Consider the following 26406-nt stretch of genomic DNA (forward strand, 5'->3'; position numbering starts at 1 on the left):
ATTTAAACGACGGTAGATGTCAATAAAGTCGTAGAAAATATTTTATTCAAATTTTAACAGTATCTTATTTATGTGACGCCGAGTATAGTGTTTGTTTATTTTTTTATGTATTTTAAAAAATGATCGAAACTGTCCACACTCTACTGATTTTTATCCACAATCTCCAAGTAATTTACTATATGTTTATAACATGATACTTACTTAAAATTATAATTTTGTCCTAGTGTGAATAGAGTTGCTAGATTATTACCGGATAATACTTACTTCCAATTCGACGGGTGCCGTAGGCGGAGCAGGACATGCTTACTCTTCCGGAGCAGCTGAAATAATACCCTTTTTTGGTTTTTTTCTTTTTTTGTGGGACATCTTGTTTCCCCTATCTTCAGTTTTATGTGTAACTACATCATTGTGTATGTAGATCGTCGTTGTTTTATATGCTCATGTTTAGGCCATATTTTGGGATTTGGACGTATTTGAATCATCCCACTACTGACGCTTCGGTATTTTTTTCCGATATTGTGATCTTTCCTTTCACTTTTTTTTGTAGTTTTTGAGCGTTTGAAATTCTGCTATACGTCATTGACACTATGACCTGAAATTGAAAACAATTTATATATTATATTAATCCTGTTGTTCCTTTCTTTAGTTTGTTTGTATTTTTTTTTATTCGAACTTTGTTTATTGGAGATAAGTAAGATTTGTAGCTTCATATGTACTTTTAAGTTCTTTTGTACTATTTGTTATTCATGTTTATGGCATGGTTCTCTCATTGAAAGTCAGTATTCTTGGTATTGTTCTGTGCAAGGATATCCTCTTGTTTAACTGCCGAAAATTTCTAATTGATTATTTTAACCAACAGAACAAATATCAGGAACTACGCCTCTTTTTCGATGTACATCATTATATAATCAATTAATGCTGTTGGTGAGATGCAATGCATTCAATCAAGTGTACAGCATACCGATATTAGTGATATGGATATGTTTAGTATTTTTGTCTTTATCAATTATTTACATTAACTCAACGGTCTAACAGATTATACCGGATATCACACATATTTACATAAGTAATTGTATGTCATGTTATGGTTTGAAGTAACAATGATTACATTGTTCGTAACCCATCTATTGTTTTTTTGTGCAAGCAATGTTTCAACGTTTAAGTTCAACATAACGAAAGTGACGTCATTTCCTATCAACTATCCAGGTTTTACAACTTTGTATAAACGTAAGTCAAACGTCAACTCTACTAAAACATCATATGATCTGCTGATTGGTACTTTTAATCCTTTGCCCTTCGCCACGGACAGTGTTCAGATAGTTTCAGATGTTGGAAACTTTTTACTGCACAACTCCACCGATATCAAACCATCCATTGTGACTACAAAGGTCACGTGGCCGAACGAGATCTCTGGAATACCTGGTTAGTATCATATTAGCGCGTTTATGTTAACTTAAAAGATGTGTAATGTCGATCATTCTTCGAGTGATGTAAATTGGTGTTATGTTTTTCAATATCATTTTTATTGACCGTCTACCAAGATGTGTTCTCAACAAATCAGATGTGTTTTAAATGTTGAATTTGAACAGCAGATGCACTATAAGAATAACGTCATAATGAATTGAATCATGGGCAACTTGGACAAATAAGCTGCATGTGAAACACATGTAATTTTTATTTTCTGTAGCCCCGTGCAGGTCCGGGTGTTAAAAGAATAGGCCTGCAGCAGATGCCACGTTCCTCGCACGTTAAACCCTGCTGTGGTATTCAATAGGAGTAGGAACCTTTGCGCTCCGCCACAGGAGTCTAAATTGCCCGACCCTACCCATCCCTCACTTTTTCTAGCGCCAATCAAAATTTGTCGATCCTATTGCCCTTGTTTCCCATCCCTTTTTTTATTACATCATCATTTCATGTTCATTTTATCATCCATTTTATGTTCATCGTCTGAATATAGCTGAAATATTGCTGCTCGGACGTTAAACCCCACAATCAATCAATCATCCCTTCATGTTCTTCGCCTGAATATAGCTGAAATATTGCTGCTCGGGCGTTAAACCCCAACAATCAATCAATCAATACAATTTTGTTAAGGTTTTTTACCAGATGTATCTTATCTCATTGTTATGGGGGAATTGAAAATGCTTCTAGAGTATGCCATATACAAATATTTTCAGTTGATATGAACAATATCCAATATTTATGGTCGCCAGTAAATATCGGCAAACAAATACCGAAGCGTCGGCAGTGGGGTGATTAAATAGATTTTAATCCCAAAATATAGTCTAAACATAAAAACATGAAATAGAGATGATGGCTGAAGCTTGTTTCTTGTGACAAGCAATTTCAACAATCAATATTACCTTTACTCTCTTTGTAGAGAATATCTTTGAAAGACGGATGGTAGCTATTCCAGATGGATTCTTGGTTCCAACAAAAACTGATGGTTCTATCAGCTTAGTAGACTTAGACGGAAAGGGTCCTTATAAACTTACTGATGACCAGACAGGGAAATGGTTTTACCACCGGGTTTTGTGGAAAGACATGGATTTAGATGGAGACTTAGACATCCTCACATGTAGAGCCAGGGAACCAGTCATTGGATTTGGTCAGTGTCACTATAAGTATGCCTGTCGTAAAATTGCTTGTAAAATGAATAACATCGCTTTTTTATTATACAGATGACAATATTTATGAACAACTTCAAACAAAAGAGCATTTAATTTTCACTGAAAGTTTTAAGAGAGAGGTCATTTTGCAGTTACGTCCTAACCCCCCTCACACCCCCCACTGAGATGACGGTTTTTTTTTCTAACGCAAAAAAAACACGATTTTGAAACAACCTATTAATCACTATATTTGTCAATATTGTATAGGTAAGGATTCAGAAATGCTTTGGTTAGAGAATCCCGGAACGTACATGTCACCATGGCGACCACATGTTTTGGTCCATGGGCCTGATATATTTGTCACCCACGGGTCACTGAACACTACCGATGGGCCACGTGACGTCATTATAGCTGCTCAGTTCTTCACAAAAAGTCTAACAATATACTGGGTGGAAAACGGAAAACGAAACTGGTCGGATACGAACAAGGTAGGTTTTTAAAACGGAAAAAGAAACTGATCGGATACGATCAAGGTAGGTTCTAAAACGGAAAAAGAAACTAGTCGGATACGAACAAGGTAGGTTCTATCTATGCTTTCTATGAAATGATTCATTCCACTCATAATGTCAGCACCTAGTTTTACTAAATAATAAAATTTGATAAATAGGAGTGTTCTAAATTAAACGATGTTTACACTTATTATGTAAGAGGACCAAAAAAAACGGACACAAAAGATCAATCAACACATACCTGATAAAAAAAAATCCAGGACAACTGAAACTATAAACTAGTTGGAAACCTTGGTTCTATAAAAAGACAAGCATGAATCGTGTGCAACGGCGGATTATGCCTACCAAAAATGAGGTAAAACAACGAAATGTTGCGTTGCAAGAGAAACAATATTGTTTTAATGGTGTAAAAAAAACACGTCGATCGATCGAAAAAATGATGATGCTATGTTCTCTTAATTTGCTTGATTTTTTATTGTTATTTTAGATAAAATCTCGAGTTATTGACAACACAATAGGCAATGTTTTTGACGTGACCTTAACAGATCTAAATTTTGACGGTAAAGCTGATTTGCTGGTGACTAACAATGGTGCTTCTGGTTCTTTGTTTGCATATGAAGTACCTTCAGACTTTCGGTAATACTAGTAATATATAATTATTGATATATACATACATGACACAGACACTTGTGTCAGAAAAGAATCGACCTCTAAACGTCATTGTAAAGTATAGGAATCTATTTTTTTTGTCGAAGTTAATATAAGTGCCTGTGATAAATAATTTGCACTTAATTAACATTTTATCCGAATCATTTACCTCTAAATGTCATTCTACATTTGATGCTTTTGATAAATAGATAATATTTTTATCTGTGCATATTGGCTGGTGACTAAATTGGGTGACTCGTCAAAACAATGAATATAGGAAATTTAAAATCACAAACCTATAAAATAACACGTTAGATACATGTTGTTAATTTCAAAACATGGCAATGCGTGACGAAATCGGGTTATGATTCGAGTCGTGCTTGAAGACCTGAACAATGATGATTTCGTAAAATCAGAAATAAACTAATAGAAAGAGGTAGTAGCAAAAAGAATAAATTCTTTAGCTGTCGACATTTTAACATATCGACACCAGACTCACGAAATTATGGTCTAAATCTATCAAAAGTATCATTTTAAAGACTTTTTTACTACGGGAGATAGTATAGAATGAATTGTGAAAAATAGAATCATAAGCTATCAACCTTCCAATCCTAGTCATTATAAGAATACATTCTTAGTCGTCCTATTATTCCATTTTTTATCTGAAAATAACGTTAATAATTTACGTCCAATTATTTTACCTTCTACATGTATTGTATAACCTCATAATGATACCGAATACTTGTAGATGGTTAATTACTTCAAATTTGTTGCACTTATCAAATAAGAATTTTTTGGTTGTTGAATGTACCAAGTATCAATGAAAAGAATGTTGGTTTTAACCCACATAATACTTTAAATTGAAAATCCCTATCCCAAAAATAATTCGATAGAAAAGGAATATCGCTTTTGTTTTTTGTTTTTTGTTGTTTTTTTTTGTTGGTTTTTTTTTGGCATTCTCATTTCAAAGCTGCCTAAATATTCAAGAATACTGTGGTTGCTTGATACATTTCATACACCACAAGTTTGGAATATTTGTTCTAATCTATACTAGTAGCTAATTGTCGTATGTACTGTTGCCATTTTATTCATTAGCACAGGTGATTTTAAGAGAAGAACATTAGCTGCAGGTTTCAAACCAAGGAAATCAGGGACGGGTAAAGGCGCTCCGGGAGCTGCAATGCCTGTTCACCCGTTTACAAAACTTAATGGGTAAGTTTGTGCCATAACTACATATATAACTTTAACAGCATAAAATAATAATTTCTAATCAGGATAACTGTAAAATCATATTTTGATTATTCTTTCCTGAGACATAGGTACATCTATTAAGTAATTATTTTATTAATATTCATAATGCACTCATTAAAAAGGCGGTTCCTAGGGTTACTCATGATATCACGTTCACCGGACTGAAGTTGGAGTAAAGTTCACTATTCATTTTTCATAACTTTAAAGTTTGATAAAGTTTTTGATGATGGTAACGATGATACCGACGATGGTAAGAAAATTTTATGATGGATGGATGGATAGATGGATGTGGAAACCAAATCAACTTTAAACCGTAATTTTTGTTCGCTTACGACATATGTTTGGTTTATACGGGAGATAAATGATTCGAGAAGGAGGTTGTCTTTTTTTCTGTATTCGCTGTCGGCAGATTACGTATTTATCCATGATTTTTTACGTATTTTTAATGAATGTTAAATGGCAACTGAATTTAATTATTTAATTTTATGACTACATAGACAATGACACATTAACATTTGACAAATAAATTTACGATAGAGAACGATTGTGCTGACCGTTGATATTGTAGCTATGTGAACGTTATCTATCCACATGGCACATGTCTGTATAATATAACTTTTGACGTTTAACGTAGTGTTTGATATTATTCGTTTACCGATCATTCCTGCTAAAAATAGCCTATTGAATATTCTAAGGCATTGCATCTTATTTTGAAGTTGCATCTCTAGAGCTGACGTTGTTTATATGGAAAATAAAAAAGAGAGTTTACGTAGTATAAAATGGAGTACATGCACATTATTCGTGCTACGTAGCATTTATTTCCACTGAGCAAAAATATGTTTCTGGTAAATAAAAAATATCAGTAAGAATGGAAAAGAATTACATGTTTTTATCAAAAAAGACAAACAAACAGACAAAAGAAAGATTTTACATTCTAACGGACTGGCCCACAATCCATGTCTACTAGAATATGTGATCATTTTTTATCAGTACAAGTGCTTAAAAATACTTTTGTTCTGAAATCGGTTTATATTATTGTTTATTATACTAAATATAGTTATAATATAATGTTAATCAATACGGGTATTACTTGTCTTCAATATAAATATTTACGAAGCAACTAAAAAACAAAATAAAACAGTGATACTGTGTTTCCATACATGCAAAACACAAAAGTTGTCAAAACCTGCAAATAGTCGGAATCAACCAAACTATGAACCAACATTGAATTTAGAAAGCCGTGTTTACCTTATCCCTGGAAAAATCAAACAATGTTGAAATTTTGCCGATTTGACGTCCATTTTGAATAAAATGCGGCTTTATTAAAGAAAATGTTGATGCATGTGATGACAGCAAGTCAATAATTGCTATTTATATTTACTATCACACTTGTGACTAAATAGTTCCAGTAATTTTATGGATTGTTTTCTCATTTTTCGTTTTTTTTTTTTTTTTGGTGGCTATTTTAAAATTCATAAATTGCATGCACAACCCCTAAGTATGCTTGATTTTCGAGTTTGGTATGAATCAAATAAACGGTCGCCGAGTCATCGCTCGGACATCTTTACGTTCACAAGAAGAAAAATCAAAAACACACAAGTTGCAAAACTTCGTTTTGGCGACTTAACTATAATAATATTAATGTGGGTTACAAATTATTGAAAGTACGTTCTTGTGCTTATATATACTACTGCTGAATAACTGGCTATGTTCAACATGTGTGTCCATATTGGATATGTGTCAACTTAGTTCATTAAAAGAATATGAAGTGGCCGAGGGCGCTAGAGTGCAGGTGGTATTTTCATACATGTCGAATCCTGACAGATAACAACAAAAAAATGCTTTGCGTTATTCACAGTTATTACATCGTGGTGAAGTTTTCACGCTATATTTACTCTTCATCTATAAAAAAAATTAAACAAATGACCAAAAAAAATCGTCACATAGAAAATTAATCACTTTTTTTTATGAATTATATATTTTGTCCCTAGAATATAATGTGCATAGGTCGAATAATATATTTCACAGAGTAATTACCCCTAAGCGTGATGGGCGGCGTTTTTGGAGTTGTGAATATTAGGGTGGGGGGTAGACCTACAGTCACCGTCGGTATCCCAAGTAATATGAATATTGATATTTTTTTATCCACGATTGCACTTCATCAGGTCAGATTAATTCAATGATTTGCCCTGACCAAGGCTGACCTATGATACCAAGCCGGGATTGCACGGTGTCAACTTGAAAAAAAAATGTCTTCCTATTATATATTGTTTGTTTGTTTGTTTGTTTGTTTGGGGTTTAACGTCCGAGCAGCAATATTTCAGCTATATTCAGACAATGAACATGAAATGGATGATAAAATGAACATGAAATGAAAAAAAAAGGATGAGTCACAAGGATAATAGGGTCGACAAATATTGATTGCCACTGGAAAAAGGGGCATGGGTAAGGTCAGGCAATTAAGCCTCCTGTGGCGGAGCGCAAAGGTTCCTACTCCTATCGAATACCACAGCAGGGTTCTTTAACGTGCGAGGAACGTGGCATCTTTCCCAACACGGTGCACCAATATGGTTTGCGGTCAGGTTTTCCGTATTATAGCCTGACAACCCCAGCATGTAACACGCCAGGGGTACCCCATTCCACCACCTGGGGCACACATCCCAGTTGCTCTGTGGGCAGAGCGCCTAGCCCCGGGCTAGGTTTCTGAGCACTATTTAGTCGCCTTTTACGACAAGCTTAGCGCTGCTGCAGGCCTATTCTTTTAACACCCGGACCTGCACGGGGCTATTATATATTGTAGTTATTCACATGTATACTACATTAGGTTGAGATTCAGACCGGGTACACATACAGTTTACTAACTTTTACGTAATTATCTCCCACCAATTGCAAGGATTATGAATATCACAAGAAGTTCTTTCCATACTAAGAGATGAGTTTAAAGGTGATGGCAGCAATCTGTCATGATAACAAAATAAAGAATTTGCTTAAATACTGAAGTGTGAAATTTATGTGCCCATTCTATTCTTATCTCTTTATCATGACCGATAAAATTAGAAAAATAAAAATGTCAAAGCCCACCTCGACGTAGTATCGCAGTACTAGAACCTTTATAAAGCTGCAGAAAATCCTTGGTGCCGATGCATGTTTTGTGGACGGTGTCATCACATGCCAATTAATTCCAAGGTAAGTTATCATTTCATCATAATATTAAATACATGTATTATATAATGTATTATGTCGAGTCGAGGATTTAAAAATATGAATTAATAACTAGTCATTTCTTTTAAATTGTTAAAAACACGATTCTACTCCGATTTCGGGATTTTTCTTCTGTAATTTTTGTATTTTTGTCTTGGTTATATGATTGTTTTTGACAATAATGATAAGAAATACATCTAATTCGAAAGATTTAGATATATATTTTATATACTTCACTTTCTCTATTTAAATGATCAAATTTGTTTTAATGTTTTGGTAATTTTTGTTTTGTTTTGTTTTGATTTGTTCTTTTTGTTCTTTTTTGATAATTTCACGATTTCAGTAGTAGTGATTTTAGCCTGCCCATTCGTGTACCTCGAATATAGTGCGCAACTAAACGCATTAATTACCCACAGAAATGATAGTATGTCAATTATACAGAAATCCATAACCATGTCTGTTTCCTTTTTGAAGTTTTATCGTCAAACAAGTATTTCTACGCACTTTCCCAAAAGGATAAAAGGGATACCTACTGTGTAGCCCTTAAGATAGGGCTAATTCGGGGATGAGACTATGCGTAAAGTGTTCAAATTTATAATGGTTTACGTCCGTAGATCCCATAATTGACACTTTGGGTCCCCCGTACATGCTATACCAACCGAAATGCCCTCTATATGATATTACCTTGCTCGAAGTAACCGGAAATATGCATGAGAGGCCTTCTTACAAAAATCGTAATGAGAGAGAATTCATTTGCTTATCCATAAGGATTCTGTAAACTAATTTGCATACAAAATTTACTTCTGTGACACAAAATAGACTTTTGTCTCACAAAATTGAATTTTATTGAATTTCGTGACACAGAATTGACTTTTGCGAAACAATATTGAATTTTGTCTCAACAAAAACATGAATTTCGCCATTACAAAATGAAGTGATCATAAAACAAGTCTGTGTAACATAGTCTTGTACGACAAAAATGATTTTGTTATGACGGAATTCAATTTTGTGTACGCAAAATCGATTTTGATTACAAAAAGATCAAGTCCCATTCGGCGCCCGGTAGTCCGCCCATCTGTCCTTTCTTCCGTCCGTACTTTCTATTTTTTCATTCCGTTGCGAAGAAGAATAACACCTCTAATTTGTTACTCTTCCTACTCCACCGAATGTAATTGGACGACACTTCTCTTATTCACAATGTGCACCTCCTATTTTTGATTTTGATCCGAATCAATATGGAGGTCAAAATGTGCATGTTACCAAATGGGGAAGAGGGTGTGCATTTCTCACTTCGTGATTATCTTTAGCTGTAACTTGTATTGTAAGACATTATAAAGAAAAGGAAGACCGAGACTATGCAGTAATTGATAGTCCAAATGTAACTATTACCATGGGAAAATACACAGTATGAAATAACTGAAACACGTATAAAGAATAATTACTGTTTTATTTCAGGCAGTATCTTGAGTGTTATTCTGTGAAAGTGAGACGAGACAAAAAAGTGGAAGAGGTAAAGAAATTATCTTTTTTTTTCACTACATGTACATTTCATTCAAACTAACTCCCATTTTTCTTCAATGCCATGTTTTCTTTCTTATCTACTCTTCGACAAATATTACAGTATTTTACTTTAAATTTTCAAAAAGTGAATTTTGCTGAAGTTGTAGCATCTTAATTAAACAGTTGTATATGGCAAACCAAAGTGGACAAAAAATGAGCATTTTCTAATATTAAAAAATGATTTTTTAATAGTACAAATTCATTTTCTAATATTACAAATTGGATTTCTTATATCACAAAATATTTTTTTTATATTAAAAAATCATTTTTTAATATTAAAAATTCAATTGAATTTCTAATTTGTAATATTAGAAAATGAATTTTTAATATTACAAATTGAATTTATAAGTTGAATATATTATTTCGAAGTCAGAAATTGTACCAGGAATTTTGGGACATCTATACACTTTATCATTTGATGAGGACTTCTTCCCCGTGCAGGTCCGGGTGTTAAAAGAATAGGCCTGCAGCAGCGCTAAGCTTGTCGTAAAAGGCGACTAAATAGTGCTCAGAACCCTGGCCGGGGTCTAGGGCGCTCTGCCCACAGAGCAACTGGGATGTGTGCCCCAGGTGGTGGAATGGGTTACCCCTTACGTGTTTCATGCTGCGGTTGTCAGGCTATAATACGGAAAACCTGACCGCAAAACATAATGGTGCACCGTGTTGAGAAAGATGCCACGTTCCTCGCACGTTAAAGAACCATACTGTGGTATTTTCCCGGAGTATGAACCATAGGGCTACGCCACAGGAGGCTAAATTGCCCGACCCTACCCACCTCTCCTTATTTCCGGTGCAGAAATTTATTCTAAAGAGTAAGAGATTTATTAACTGACTTGCATCTTGATTAATTTCATTTTTTTCTAAATTGAACTCTTCACCATTTCCTTTTCCACAATTTGTGGTACATGTATTAAGAGCATGCAATCTTTGTATTATATTGTTGTCAATTTCGCAGGAGATGGACTTGTAAAGGCCTTGAGGCTTGTTTCCAGATCCTGTCAGATATAAAATTGTTTTGTATTAAATGACTTATAAATTTTTGCTGAATAAATATGTTTAAACTAAATGCTGTCATATTTTTGACGGGAACAGAATGCGTACGGCAACAGCGTAAATGTCACGTCTTGGTGTCCACTCCGCAGCTAAAATCACGGTCATTTGTGCTTAATGTATATGTACTGCTTGCCAGACTTCGTCTATTCATTCTCTTATGTGGAGGGTTTGATCACTCACACTTCATTGAACGTGGTTGAAGTTGCAGATGCAAAATCATTAATTAAACCTCTCTCTTTTTTTTTTTTCATTTTTCATCGTGATAATTTTTGCTTTCAAATCTAATAAATATTGATTTGCTATATCTTAGTTGTAAGTATTGTAACATTAATATATTACTATGATTGCTTATAATTTTATCTTGCATTTTCTCGGTGTGGGAGTTGGGAGCACTTCCTTAATATTCCATTTTCCAGCTTGCAAATATGCGAATAGGTGAGGAAAACAAAATATGATACATGTATGTCAATAAAGTTTACATGTGTCCTAGTAGTGTATCATAATCAAGGGAACACTCCTTATAAAATAGGTCAAAGATATATTGGAGTTCCCCAGAGCCCCAAGTGTATTTTATCTGTAGCATGTGTGCCTAGTATCATAAATGAAAAGTAAGATATTCATCTCGCTAGTCTTGAAGTAGATATCTACTTAATGATCTATCTCATGTTTCATGTAGGTTCGAATAATGAATAGTAAACTAGTTTACTATTCACTTTTCAATAGTGAATAGTGAATAGTGAACTGTACTCCAACTTCAGTCGCCCCGTGCAGGTCCGGGTGTTAAAAGAATAGGCCTGCAGCAGCGCTAAGCTTGTCGTAAAAGGCGACTAAATAGTGCTCAGAACCCTGGCCGGGGGCTAGGGCGCTCTGCCCACAGAGCAACTGGGATGTGTGCCCCAGGTGGTGGAACGGGGTACACTTGGTGTGTTACATGCTGGAGTTGTCAGGCTATAATACGGAAACCCTGACCGCAAACCATAGTGGTGCACCGTGTTGGGAAAGATGCCACGTTCCTCGCACGTTAAAGAACCCTACTGTGGTATTCTCCCGAAGTAGGAACCATAGGGCTCCGCCACAGGAGGCTAAATTGCCCGACCCTACCCACCTCTCCCTATTTCCAGTGGCAATCAAAATTTGTCGACCCCATTGTCCTTGTGTCCCATCCCTTTTTCATTTTATCATCATTTCATGTTCATTTTATCATCAATTTCATGTTCATTGTCTGAATATAGCTGAAATATTGCTGCTCGGACGTTAAACCCCAACAAACAAACAAACAAACAAACTAACTTCAGTCCGGTATCAGGTTCAGAGTAACAAAACGAAAAATAAAAGTCAATTAAAAATGAATTTTATATCAGCATACCTTCAAGGCTTATGAAGCACTTTCAGATTAAAGGTCAAACGTTAAATACACATAAAGATTTATGTACTATGATCACCTTTTGTAAAAGTACGTAAAATGAGTAAGATAATTAAATAGGTGTCTATGAATGTGTATCTTGATACTGCAATTTAGACGGCACGGAATATGATATATACAAAAAGTTTTTGAAATATATTGGACTATGCGTCAGGTGTCTGTGACTTTAAATCATATGATGGATAATACAACTTACAAAATAGAGCCATCATAGATCTTTCCTAGGAGTTAGAAAATTCTCGCCGATACTAGCCATTACGAGGGAGATGGGCTGGATACCATCGAAGATTCGTAATCATTAATGTTATTGTGGTGCCAAATAGTGAAAATGCACAAGTACAGAATACCGTTAAGAACAACTTCTATTTGACAACAAGTTTCCTGTTCTTATATTTGAAGTTCTAGAATCCAGAATATATACGGATAAGGATAGAATCTGGGTAACCGAGGCTAACCGAATAAGACATAAGTACACGATTGTATCTGGGCAAGTGATTTTTTTCTATTAATTTTTTCGAGATTTTTTAAAAATTATTTTTGTGCTTTTTGAATTGTGATTACACGTGATTCCATCGTTGTTGCTTGAAGGGTTAACGGTTTTTAATTTTCATAGGAAACATAAGTTAAATGGTCAGTGATGCTAAGTGAAATAACTGTAACAGTAAAGAAGTTTCCTTCATTCGTTACATACTTATGATCTATTAACGAGCACGTATCTTTTGTATCAGGAGTCAGTGCATTGATTTGTTGCTTGTAAATATGTGAATTTCATTATACTTTTCATTCTATTATCCTTCATTGATCAATGTTGAAGCCCCCCATTATCTAGTAGCTATTTCTTCGGCAACACTTTATTTGTTTGTTTGTTTGTTGGGGTTTAACGTCCGAGCAGCAATATTTCAGCTATATTCAGACAATGAACATGAAATGGATGATAAAATGAACATGAAATGAAAAAAAAAGGATAGGTCACACGGATAATAGGGTCGACAAATTTTGATTGCCACTGGAAAAAGGGGGGATGGGTAAGGTCGGGCAATTTAGCCTCCTGTGGCGGAGCGCAAAGGTTCCTACTCCTATCGAATACCACAGCAGGGTTCTTTAACGTGCGAGGAACGTGGCATCTTTCCCAACACGGTGCACCACTATGGTTAGCGGTCAGGTTTTCCGTATTATAGCCTGACAACCCCAGCATGTAACACGCCAGGGGTACCCCATTCCACCACCTGGGGCACACATCCTAGTTGCTCTGTGGGCAGAGCGCCCTAGCCCCCGGCTAGGTTTCTGAGCACTATTTAGTCGCCTTATACGGCAAGCTTAGCGCTGCTGCAGGCCTATTCTTTTAACACCCGGACCTGCACGGGGCTCAGCAACACTTTAAAACACATCATCATACTATTGAATAGTTGAGTTAAGTGGTCTGTACAAAAGTTGAATAGTTGGTAAATTAAGTTGTTTGGTATCAAGCGATAGTACCTCCAAATAATTGTGTAATGTTACATTTGAGACACACCACTTTTCTTTATGTACAGAACACCTCCGCCATGCGTATTTCAGTTTCGTCGGTAAATCCTATTACCTTTAATCTGGATTTGTAAATCCTCAATAATAAGTTTCTGTACATAGTGTTTTAATTCACTTCCTGTTGCTTAATGGAAATTATTAGTTTTTCTATTTCAGTTCTGCTTTTGGTATTAGTCGTCTCTTGGTATAAGCCCAGATGCTTATATGACAACATCATGAAGAAGCATGCTGTTATAACAAAGTCAACGATACAATAATTGTAAATGTCTGATTTTCTTGATTAACAGTTATAATTAATCCACGACTAGCTCTTGTGTATTGGTTCTTTTAACACGATGGTCGTTAATAATATAAACAAAAATGGTTAAACAAACAATTTACAAACATTTATGTTTTTCAACTGTCTAATCTATACGAATTTTTGTCCGTTTGTTTCTTCTATGTTGAATTTTTATTATGTTTTAGGACTAAACCTTCTATTCTACTGTCTGGTGATGATGATGGACACGCCTACTACCTAGAGCCACGAAGTGACGAGCCTTCTGATTGGACCTACGAAATGCAAATCATTCTCAATGCTGGAGATGGAACAGTTGGGGAATTGTCGTTTGCTGACGTGGATGGCGATGGATATGTCGAAATCTTTGTTCCATCATACAGCACAAACGAAGTTTTTGTTTATAAATTCCAATAAAAATATCTTGAATAAATTCATTTTTTACGGTTTATTTACAAAATTTCTGTATTAAGTATACCAAATATATAATACATATACATTTAGTGGCCAGTCAATTTAATAGACTCTCGTAATGCAAACATAAATCCTTAAGAATAGCTTTTTCAAAGATGCAGCTTAATTTTAAAAAGGATGACTACGGAAATAACCATTAACAATAATCAAAAACTACAAAAATCGTGTTTCTTACCGTGTGATAGCCCCGCTCCCCTCCCCGACATATAAGAAACCCATAAGTTATTTAAGGCATTCTGATGGAAAAACAAAATAGAAGGTGCACAATTCAGCGGTTCAGAGGGGTTGCGGATCCTTGGACGACAAATGACGAATGCCATATTTTGCACCAAGAATCCCACAACTCAATCAGATGAAGAAAAAACAAAGTAGGAAGTCACAATGGCATCATGATATAAGTAATAAGGATCTGTGAAAGTTTCATCAAAGTCCATTAAGCGGTTTCAGGGGAGTTTCCGAATTGATGATGGTTCCCCTTTGTCAGACAATGATAAAGTCAAGATCATGTTTGGCATAAATAACCCAAACGTTCTTCAAATGGAAAACAAAAATAGGGTGTACGTACAATTGCATCATGTTACAAAGAATCTGTGAAAGTTTAATCGAATTTCATTTAGCTGTTTCAAAGGAGCTGAGGGTTAGAGCAGGGGATGGACGAACGGGCGGACAGACACCATTATCACTACATGTATATACCTTCCACTTTCCAAGTAGGGGGGACCGTGCAGGTCCGGGTGTCAAAAGAATAGGCCTGCAGCAGCGCTAAGCTTGTCGTAAAAGGCGACTAAATAGTGCTCAGAACCCTAGCCGGGGGCTAGGGCGCTCTGCCCATAGAGCAACTGGGTTGTGTGCCCCAGGTGGTGGAATGGGGTACCCCTGGTGTGTTACATGCTGGGGTTGTCAGGCTATGATACGGAAAACCTGACCGCAAACCATGGTGGTGCACCGTGTTGGGAAAGATGCCACGTTCCTCGCACGTTAAGGAACCCTAATGTGGTATTCTCCCGGAGTAGGAACCATAGGGCTCCGACACAGGAGGCTAAATTGCCCGATCCTACCCACCTCCCCCTATTTCCAGTGGCAATCAAAATTTGTCGACCCCATTATCCTTGTGTCCCATCCCATATGTCATTTCATCATCATTTCATGTTCATTTTATCATCCATTTCATGTTCATGGTCTGAATATAGCTGAAATATTGCTGCTCGGACGTTAAATCCCAACAATCAATCAATCAACCAAGTAGGGGGTATAATGAATTAAATGTTCTATGGAAAGGTCACATCGTTTAAGTTCAGGTGTAAAATTGTTCTTTTACTTATAACGATTAAAGAAAAAAAGGAGGTATTCTACGTATTTCTATGAAATCTATATCAACGAATTAACAGAGCTGTATTTTGGTTCGTACGATTTAACAAAGACAGCAATAAAAACATTTTTTTAATGATAAAGTTTCTCTAAACGTGTAAGCAAACATATCAGGTCAAATATTGTATAGGCTAAATAGCAACATCTTACTTAAAAATTAATAAATATACAAGTATTAGTATTATTGATATTAGTAAAACATCGTGAAAATTTGACATGATATAATTTGTCAAGTGAGATTGGCAGTTATAACTATCATTATTACAACGGTTTTCCTTTCTGTACCACGTTGACTAAAGACATTTACCCTATGCCTACCGTTGACTAAAGACATTTACCCTAGGCCTACCGTTGACTAAAGACATTTACCCTAGGCCTACCGTTGTACCTCTTATATAATCTCAGATTATTTGTGAAGTCCAGATCATCCATTTTCTTTAGGTTTTTATGTATTGTTTGTTATTTTAATGTTATTTTAATGTTTTGTCAATGTTTATTGGATTGTACTCGTTTAATTGTACACACAATACTTTGTATTGACAGAAATTCCCAACCTTAACAAAAAAAAAAGAAAATACTTAGACGAACATATTATTAAAACGTTGTAGACAATAACTAAAGTAAGGATGGTCATGTTTTAAACAGGTGTCAGTCATATCATATTGATCTGTATACCAAAAATAGAATGTTGAAAAATAGAAATTGTCATAATAGAATACTTGTTATTATATACCATAGATATTGTCAACTTCAACATATTTTTAATTACAATATTTTTCCTCATAATGAAGATAAATAAAACTTTGTAACACACCGTGATTTTAATGAAATCCATACCCAGTTTAAAGGCCCACTATTTGCCACATCCACACAATTTTTAAATACAAATTGACAATCGATTGTGTACGTCCCAAATAATGGCCTTTGAGGGTGCTAGAAGAAGTCTAAAGGAAAAAGGCGAAGCGGTTTCTGGTTAGACAAGTGTGACAAGCAGAGGTTAGTGACAAAAATTTGTTTTCCTTTCCTAATTATGTTAATATGATGCCTGGGCCAGTGATAAGTAAGCATAGTCTCATTGAAATTATTTATAATAGCTAATTCAACACGGTAAGCAAACCTTGTGTGTCTCCAGAAAAAAATGAATAATCAAAACTGTGATGGCTGACGTTGGGAAGGGAAATGCATATAGGACCACAACACCTACAGAATACACTGCCGTAAAACGTTGCAGATATATATATATAAAAAGAATAAATTACAAGAATTTAGTTCAGTAAAATAAATAATAATTGAGTGTGTAGTGAGAATTTTATGTTATGAAGAAAAAACATATATTTAGATCTATAGAGATACATGAAGAAAGTTCTGAAAACATACAAGCAAGACATATTTTGATACTCATGTTATCCTGAGTGAAATAGGCAGTTCATGTTTTTGTTTTTGATAATTACTGAAATAGTTTAGATAAGTTAAACTTTGAAACAGTCTGCTAGTGGTATATTATGAATGTTATGAATTATTGTTTTTTTTTTTTTTGCTGTTGCTCTAAAATTTACAGTTTCAGTTTTTTGAATGACTTGTCACATTACTAATACCGCATTCTACTCACCCATTGAGCATATTTCTTTATTATATATAATAAATGGATATTACAAGTAAATTAATATATATATATATATATATATATATATATATATATATATATATATATATATATATATATATATATATATATATATATAATGTAATCAAAGTACGCATGTACTGAATCAATTTATATCAATCGCTTTGAATTTTTACGCTTCAAATAACGTCAAATTGCAAAAAATATGGGATAAAGCAGGGATAAAAGAAAAGTACAGGGATCGAATTCAAACATATCTAAATACAGGCTTTTTGCTGTAAATGGTTAATATTGAACTCTGATATTTTTTTTAATTCACCATTCTGATTACGAAGGACATTTAATATATACAACAAAATTCGCGATGCATAGTGGCATGCAGTGCACCAGTTAGCAAAAAATCAGGTTCGATGATGGTTTACATGGAACACCAAGATGAATTCACACAAAACATCCAACATACTGCATAATTGAACTACAAACTACTAGTGGGCCTTTTCCAGTTCATAAATTTTCAATTCGAAATTCGATTTAAAGATCTTCAGATCGAAACGTTAACTGTCTGTCAAATCATTTAAACTTATACCACAATCATTGAAATAAACCATGCCCCACGTGCCCCTCTCATCTAGCTACATCTCTCAGTTAATACGCTATATAGCTCAAGTCGTACAAGTTATCACATAGACACCAGTGTGTCATGTAAAAGCGCTTATTTTCTTGGCACCTAGTTCTAGAGGCATGCACGTACATTAACATAAACACCAAAGTCTTAGAATAAAATTTCTACGATTATGTCTGGTGCAGGAAACACTTCTAAGGCCCTGATCACCTACAGTAATTATTATTACAAAAAGCAATACCACCAGACCACAGACTAATACCATTCCTGAGAAATGTATTATCGAAATTCCTATGCCATGGTCTATAAGCAAAGTTTCATTTCTTTTGTAATTTCCGGGCTTCCGATGTCACCAGGCGGTAACCGTATTAAAATACACGATACAGTGGGTAATAGAGCAGGGTTGTTTCGGGTGTTATGCTACATATTTGTTAAAAGTTTAGCAAAAAAATGAGCGACAAATATTAGCCTGGAACAGGGAGTGTAGACCTTGCCTCTCGCCTTAAACCTTCCTTCATATAAGTTTCTTGATCGGGACCACTGTCCCCTTATTGTAAATACTAGTATATGGATCCGCCAGGCTTTGCGTTGAAATTTCTGAAGACAACCCTTGCAAATGGCACTCAGCTTTGCTTTTTTCCATACCTATGAGCGATGACTATTTATAATCTCGCAAGGTTTTCATTTCTAGCTAAACATCAAATGGTTTATGAGTCTAAGAATATTGTATTTGTAGGAGATATATTGAATATAATACATGTATAATGAACGATTGGTTTATTCCGGTAAATGCATAGAAAAAAAAATATGTATTGGCGAAGTTAAAGGTCAATGATTTTTTAATTAGATCGTTGTTAATACAAACCAAATTAAACATCATATCTGGTTCACAGTAAAAGTTGTTTATTGGCGTAAATAGCATAAAAATAAATATGACAAATTAGAAATACCTATAAAGTGTACCTAATTATCTGCATTTGAACCTCAGTGGGGTATGCCAGTGGGATTATTTTCCTGCGGTAGTGTAGGATAATTTCAGATGCTAACAGGCTTTACAAATCTAAAGGCTCTGGCGACTGCTATATCAATTCTGATCTTCGATCTAAATTGTTAAAAAGGATTAAATATAATGGTTATGTTAAATTATGATAAAGCCAAAAGATTTGATATTGAACTTTGAATAGCCTATTAAAGCTTATTTCTAATGGGGTCCACGGATGCAAACTACTTTGGCTAAAGCAGTAAAAGAACAACAACCAGTTCAAGACATTGGCAGGCAGTGTTAAAAAAGAATTCACCAAAATGGTTATATTATATAGTAAATTCATTTTATATTGAAGCTCCATTTGTTTGAACGGAAAACCTTTGATTTTAAAGTTTTAAAGGTGTTTTTTTTTATCTTTAAAAAAAATTCAGTGCACGTGGTTATTCGATCCAAACTTTGATTGCATTATAGTAAAAAGTACAAGATTGACTATTAACGGATGGAGCATGAAAATAAAATAAACCTAACCTTGTTCTATAGACATGAGTATTAGTTATTTTTACAAAAAAAGTTTTTTTTTTCATGTATCTTGGAATTTTATTGTAATATATATCTGGTTGAGCCGCATTTGTTTATTCGACTATTTGCTTTTAAAAATCCAATATCTTTGAAAACGGTTTTTCTACAACCATAGCCCTTAATCAATCTACTTACTTTATTCCGCATTACATGCATTTTCCCCTGCAGGGATTTATTCATCCCAGCATACCACGAGGAGCAGGCTTAATCAAAATGAGAGTGTGCAAAGGCCAAAGTTTTTTTTCTGGAATTTTTAGATAGACTTTTAGAATGCCTTCAACGAGAATTCGCTTTCTGTAAAATGGTTTTGACAATTATGTCGCCAGAAATGTATCTATATTTAAGCCCAAATATTTCACATTATTTTGAGGCAAAATAATACGTTCATATGTCTTGCAGCGGGTAATTTTGAGACTAAAGTCCCTGCTATACTTGTAGGAAACTCATTAAAATAATTGACAATTTTCCTAGAGTCATGACATATATTTTGATCAATATTAAGTACAGTACTTATTGTTCCCTATTCTTTATTACCTGTAACCCTGGTTCTTAATTTTAAGCTGGTCTCACAATTTTTTTTTAAGATTTCCTTAATTTTCTTCAATTTTATTTTCAAAATAGATTTCGTTTGCAAAACTGATTTTTCTCTGTTTTATTTCTGATTTTACACTCTCCGTAAAGTAATTTATCTCCTGTTTTCCTGAATATATTCATTAAATTATCGATCCCTTTCTCTAAGAATTTCTAGTATCTCACTAGTCATCCATGGTTTTGTGTTACTTTGTGTTTTTGTTTTTGTAAAAGGAGCAACTTCATTTAAATCAGACATGAAAGAATCCTTTAAAAAAAAGTCCCAGCAGAATCAACTTCTCTACATAAGTATGACTTTGGCCATAGACGTTGTCATATACAAACAGTCGTTACACGTGTGACAATTGACATTTTTTAAAACGAATCTTATTACAGATTGACGGATTCCTTAATATGGACACATGCAGTTTTATTAGACAGAAATGTATTTACAGTAAGTTTATGTAACAATAATAACGAGTTGTAGCAAATCATGGTTAACGCCTAAAACAAATTGGATAAAACTTGACAGTGGAGAGACCTATAGATTTAGCATAGTAAAGGGGGTTAAAAAATATATGTATAGAACAAAGCAGATGGGAACTTCATAATGGAACAGTATTCCACCTTAAACAACCCAATTCTTTTTTTTTTCTTTTAGAAATATCCACTGAGCTCATTATAAACGATAATAAAATTTGTATTTGGTTAAGAAACGGGCAATTTTCTTCGAAAGGACACTTATTTTTGTTAACGATTGTGGTCAATTCCTATCGACAGTAGTTGCCAACTACTGTCGATAGGAATTGACCACAATCCGTCTTTTTTTTGGGGGCCTAAAATAGTAATGAATACTTAGAACAAAAAAGTACTTGTGGTCTGGAAAGTGTAGACTGTAGTATGCACATATTGGTCTTAACCAATCATTGTAATTGTGTTTGCACAAATAAAATATTTAGTATAATATTGATCAAAAAGAAATGTTGTGCTCGCTTATAGACAATTAATGCCTACTCCATAAAAGAAAAGATGTTCATATTATAATTATATGAAGGTAGGTCAATTATAGTATTGTTAACTGCAACATTTGTAAAAATAACTTACATGCAGCATTTAATGGACATAAACAAAATTATTACTTACCAAATAGTCTAGTCGACCCCAGTTTTATTTATTTTTTTGTGTACATGGTCCATAACCAACTTGTCATGAATTATAGGACTCTGTTTTATCAAATACTTGATTACCTTAAACTTTTCTAGATTTTCATGCTTTCATGTCATGGCTTAAATTGGTTTCCTGAAGTGTCTTTGCTTTAATTGCCAACGTAATATTTTATTGCACCATATATTTTCAGGCCATCTGCTATTGAGGTATATATTAGTCCTAACAGTCCTGCTATTGATAACATACTATGTCCATTATTTATCATCGTGCTGGAAGTTGGTCCTTGGGGATTTCCTCGGTAGATCTCGGCCCAAATTTGCCTGCATTAACTTTGTTGGAGGTCTGGGTAACCAAATGTTCCATTATGCTTATGGCTATAGCGTTTCGACCAAGAGGAATCTTCAGCTCATAATTCCAGAGGATAATATGTTAATCGACATATTCAATGTGAAATCAAACTCGTTTCTTGATTATGGGTTTGACGAAACAACGTGTGGTTGCTTGTTACGTGCTGAGAATGGACTGAACTGTGGATATGATGATAAACTGGAAACGTTGCCAGATACAGACCTGTCTTTTATAGGTTATTATCAATCGTGGAAATATTGGATATCATATGAAAACAAACTTCGCAAAATTTTTACATTCAATAAAAAAATTTCAAAATCTGCAGAAAGAGTACTGAGTGGTATCATAAGACATAGGAATGTGACAAGAGACACTACTTTTGTAGGTGTGCATATACGGAACGGTGACTTCACTAGAAAGTTTGGGTATTACGGTTTCAGTGTAGCTCCTAGAAGTTATATAATGGATGCCATACATTATTTCAGAAATAGATATAAAAATATATTATTCATCGTAGCAACAAACGAACTTCAATGGACTTTAGATAACTTTGGCAGCTTTAAAGACGTAACCATAGTAACAAACAATACAGCTTCCGTTGACATGGCACTGTTGTCTATGACAAATCACACTATTATGACAACTGGGACATTTGGTTGGATGATCGCGTGGCTAACACGTGGTACAACATTATATTATAAATATCCATACAGACCAGGATCGGATTTTGCCAAGCATTTCCACCCTAATACGTCCGACTATTTTTATCCTGGTTGGATTGGGTTAGGATGATATGTTTAGATCAAGTTTTGTCTTGTTGAAACGTTTTTCAAACAATGACCAGTTAAAAAGGATTACAATGTGTATTTCTTTATTTACCAGAGAAGTTTAAGTATGTTTTTATGTGAAAAAAAAATAAAAAATAAAAAATAAACGTTGTATAACCTACCAACTACATTACTGCATTATTTTGTGTGATAATTCACGATCTTATCGCTCATTTTCAATTATTGTTTTTTTATGAATGAAATATGACATTGTTACTCGTCTTGCTTTTTCAGCAAGATTTCTTGTTCTGCCTTTAGTGCCTTTAGACATTTCTTACTCACGTCGCATAACTCACTTGCCAGTTTGGTACCAGCTAAATTGATCGATCGTAGTCATGGTAATGGTTGTCCAGTCTATTCCTATTCCTCAATCGAGGGTATGCTTAGCCTTTGTTATTAACATAAATATGAAAGTTTTACGGTTGACATCACAATTTTATTGATCAATATGAAGATCAGACAATTTTTTTACCCAAACCTCTGACAAAGACTTCTTAACATTAGATTTCCTTGAACTAAATATCCATAAATCATAAATGTATTCATTATTGACACAAAATTCGTTAAGAAGGATGCAAATGAAATTGGTGATCGTGAGGATTTCGAAAGATTCTCTCAGATTTGAAAGAAAACAGACAATTTATTCATATATCTACAGCAATGTTAAACATATTTCATATGTATTCATTTTTTTAAATTGTTTTATGTTACTGTCCCCTTAATCAACTATATTGTGTTGCTGAAACTTGTGCAAATACAACAATGAAAATAAAACAGAAAAACAGATAAAGGTAAAATGTAGACAGTTACATAATGGATAAATAGCAGTTTTGTTTATAATATTTCTTGTATTTTAATTTTCGCTCTGAACCTGAATTCTATTAGATATAGCAAATTATTTTTTTTGGAATAGGTTCTGTCTACTACATTGATTATTCCTAATTTTCATGTCTATATGAATTTAGTCCATAATTATATAAAGTTTACGGTGCGCATATATAGGACCCATTCATGTCCTGTGCCCTCCCCATCCATAATGCTGACAAACTACTTATAGGAAAAAGAAGTGCTGAAAATCCACCAGAAACTGGCCCTTGTACATTAAAATCTTTCGATGTGATCTCAGCCATGATCCTGCTAATCCTGATATGGTGGAACAATTGCCATATTTCAAGTTTCCAATCAAGTAAGTTATTTTAACGATCCGTTTCGATTGGTAGAAGATACACACATGCTGTAGTTTAGCGCAATGCGTAGGCATGCCGGGCCAATAACTATTTTAGATTTACAATAGGAGATGAGAGACTTTCAAATCTCGCAAAAGTGCACATTTACAGAGCTACCCGTGTGAATTTTGAGACTGATTCTCAAGTTTGTTACAAGAACAAATGTTTAGTCTTTTTCTAGATTTTTTTATAGAGCCTTATGCAGTACCCAGACCCATCGTCGTACAGGCGCCTTTACAATTCAGTGCTAAGCTATCTCTTTATTTGATGTCTTGTCATCATCTAAGTTGAGCTTGATAGACTGTTTTTCTCTTTGACAGTCATTCTTGAATGTCTCACTAAAAGGCAGTTTTCATGAACAAATTTGCATATAATTTACATACGGGTACAAATTCGACAGTGTGAGCGCATTTACTCATATGTGTAAATTTTCAAATGCATTTGGATGAGTACTCTTCTAAATTCCATAATTTACATGTGAACGGATAGCAAAATTTACATAACCCCGTTTTTTGTTTGTTTTTTTTTTTAAAGCGAAGTGAAAAACAAACGAGGTAACGCCATTTTGCCTTATAAAATAGTTTATTTTGTTTTGTTTGTTCGTTGGGGTTTAACGTCCGAGCAGCAATATTTCAGCTATATTCAGACGATGAACATGAAATTGATGATAAAATGAACATGAAATGATGATGAAATGAAAAAGGAATGGGACACAAGGACAATAGGGTCGACAAACTTTGATTGCCACTGGAAATAGGGAGAGGTGGGTAGGGTCGGGCAATTTAACCTCCTGTGGCGGAGCCCTATGGTTCCTACTCCGGGAGAATACCACAGTATGGTTCTTTAACGTGCGAGGAACGTGGCATTGCATCTGTAGTATTTTAGTTATTCAAAGTGCCACTGGAATGAAAATCTTGATAAAAAAAAAGATGATGTATGATAATCTTTTACTTTTAAAGTTTTCATGATGCAACTATCTTTTTTTTTCGATGTGATCAAGATCATTATTATTTTCTAAATTCTTGACATTTTGTTCAAATATCTTCATATGTTTTTTGTCATGTTAAATATTCTTTGAAGTTTAATAGTTTACCACGCTACCGAAGGTGATGAATGATGAATGACGTGTCAACCGGGGCTAACGCAGAGAAGAGTGTGTAAACTGTCAAAGTTAGGGGACGACCATTAGATTCTTAGAGAGGGGGCTCGCAATTATTTTTTTCAAGTCAGAAATTTTATTTCCAGCCTGGTGCAAGTCAGGTTATTTATTTTCATCTTAACCTTGGCTAGATTATTTATTTTCCATACTCATAAAAGAGTCTATGTTTTTGTTATGAAAATTTAAATGTGCACGCCCGAGTTACCAAAATATGTGGTTAGTGTTCTATATCAAAGCATATGTTACTTTTTTGTCTTGATCACAACAGTGGCTGAAATTGACCTAGGCATCACGCGAAACATTGCTTCGTTAAGCGGATATCATATTTCACAGTAGCGCTCACAAGCATCCGCGATCAAGTTTTTAGGCACAGACCATAGTCAATTGAATGGAGTGAAATGTGAAATGAAAAGGATTAAAAATAACCATAAAATACAAAGTATATCAAAACCAGCATGCAAGAGAAATTTCGCGTTTTTCATTTCATTTAGAAATCCGTGTAATAAGTTCGCACTATTTTACAACTTGTTTCATTGGACTGTTTGATCACATGGTAACAGTCGAACAGTCGCCAACCATCTCATGCGTATTAATTTCTTACGTGACCTTAGGAGAAAAGTAATTCCACTGGTTCCCTGCAGGTCAATAGCATAAGTGACCCTAGGATCGCTAAATATATATATGTTTGTGAGAAACTTGTGGAACAAAAATATTACCGGGATGCCAGGTTAAAGAGAAAAGTTGCTGAAGCTGAAGGGCACGCCATTCGGGAAACAGTTTTACTACTTTTTTTAAAGGTGGGTAAGTTCACAATAGCCTCCCCTAATGCACACATCATTCTCTCTTCATAAATCCTGCATGAGTTGCGAAAAAGTTTTGACTATTTTTGATTCATTTTTTTTTCTACACCTGTGGCCGTTAATACCATCGCGTCACCCTTCACCAGATGCGCATGTCAAGTTCTGAATTTCTTTTTTAATTTGCCGGGCTATTCCAAGATGTAGATGTTAAACAGCCTTAAACAAATGTTCTTATGCAGAAACGTAATATTATTTTTTGCGAAAATGTAATGCTAAATTGTGGAAATACGATGCAGCATATATGAATATAACAGGTTTTGTTTTATAATATACCATCTAAGTAATTGTCTACTTCCGTAAATAAATGTCTACTTTACTAGATAGTTCTGTTACATGTATTTGATACTTTTGAATAAAATGTGCCATTTCTTTTTTTTTTCAAATACCTTGAAGGAGAACATCAACTTAAAATCATATACAATACAATGAAGTACATGTATTATTTCAGTTATTCTATATTCTAAATCAGATTTAACTTATGAAATATTGTAATCATGGGAAACGTTTGAATCATCAATGTACAATATAATTGTAATCTTCTT

The 26406-nt window shown here is 34.3% G+C and overlaps 2 protein-coding genes across 8 annotated transcripts; both read left to right on the forward strand.

Moving 5' to 3' along the window:
- Positions 1–1035: 1035 nt before the first annotated feature.
- On the forward strand, positions 1036–14506 carry LOC148609202 (uncharacterized). 6 transcript variants are annotated; one of them, XR_015914493.1, is made up of 8 exons: positions 1037–1422; positions 2381–2608; positions 2877–3097; positions 3606–3754; positions 4862–4978; positions 9674–9728; positions 13935–14037; positions 14244–14378. XR_015914493.1 is itself a non-coding variant. In XM_088540846.1 (7 exons), the coding sequence occupies exons 1-7, from the start codon at positions 1080–1082 to the stop codon at positions 14247–14249; spliced, it is 1119 nt and encodes a 372-aa protein (XP_088396972.1). In that variant the 5' UTR covers positions 1037–1079; the 3' UTR covers positions 14250–14369. The 6 variants fall into 6 exon arrangements, 4 of the variants coding, with proteins under 4 accessions (XP_088396974.1, XP_088396972.1, XP_088396973.1 ...); XM_088540846.1 differs by lacking the exon at positions 13935–14037 and having other exon boundaries at positions 14244–14369; XR_015914494.1 differs by lacking the exon at positions 9674–9728 and having other exon boundaries at positions 1038–1422.
- Positions 14507–16714: 2208 nt separating this feature from the next.
- On the forward strand, positions 16715–26406 carry LOC148609203 (galactoside alpha-(1,2)-fucosyltransferase 2-like). 2 transcript variants are annotated; one of them, XR_015914495.1, is made up of 4 exons: positions 16715–16893; positions 20674–20731; positions 21635–22996; positions 23677–26406. XR_015914495.1 is itself a non-coding variant. In XM_088540849.1 (3 exons), exons 2-3 carry the CDS (start codon positions 20692–20694, stop codon positions 22582–22584), a joined length of 990 nt encoding a protein of 329 aa, XP_088396975.1. In that variant the 5' UTR covers positions 16715–16893; positions 20674–20691; the 3' UTR covers positions 22585–26406. The 2 variants fall into 2 exon arrangements, 1 of the variants encoding a protein (XP_088396975.1); XM_088540849.1 differs by having other exon boundaries at positions 21635–26406.

This window comes from Perna viridis, chromosome 8, assembly GCF_037379345.1.
Source record: "Perna viridis isolate PV_CMFRI_1.1 ecotype Kerala chromosome 8, ASM3737934v1, whole genome shotgun sequence".
NCBI classification, from domain to species: Eukaryota; Metazoa; Mollusca; class Bivalvia; order Mytilida; family Mytilidae; genus Perna; species Perna viridis.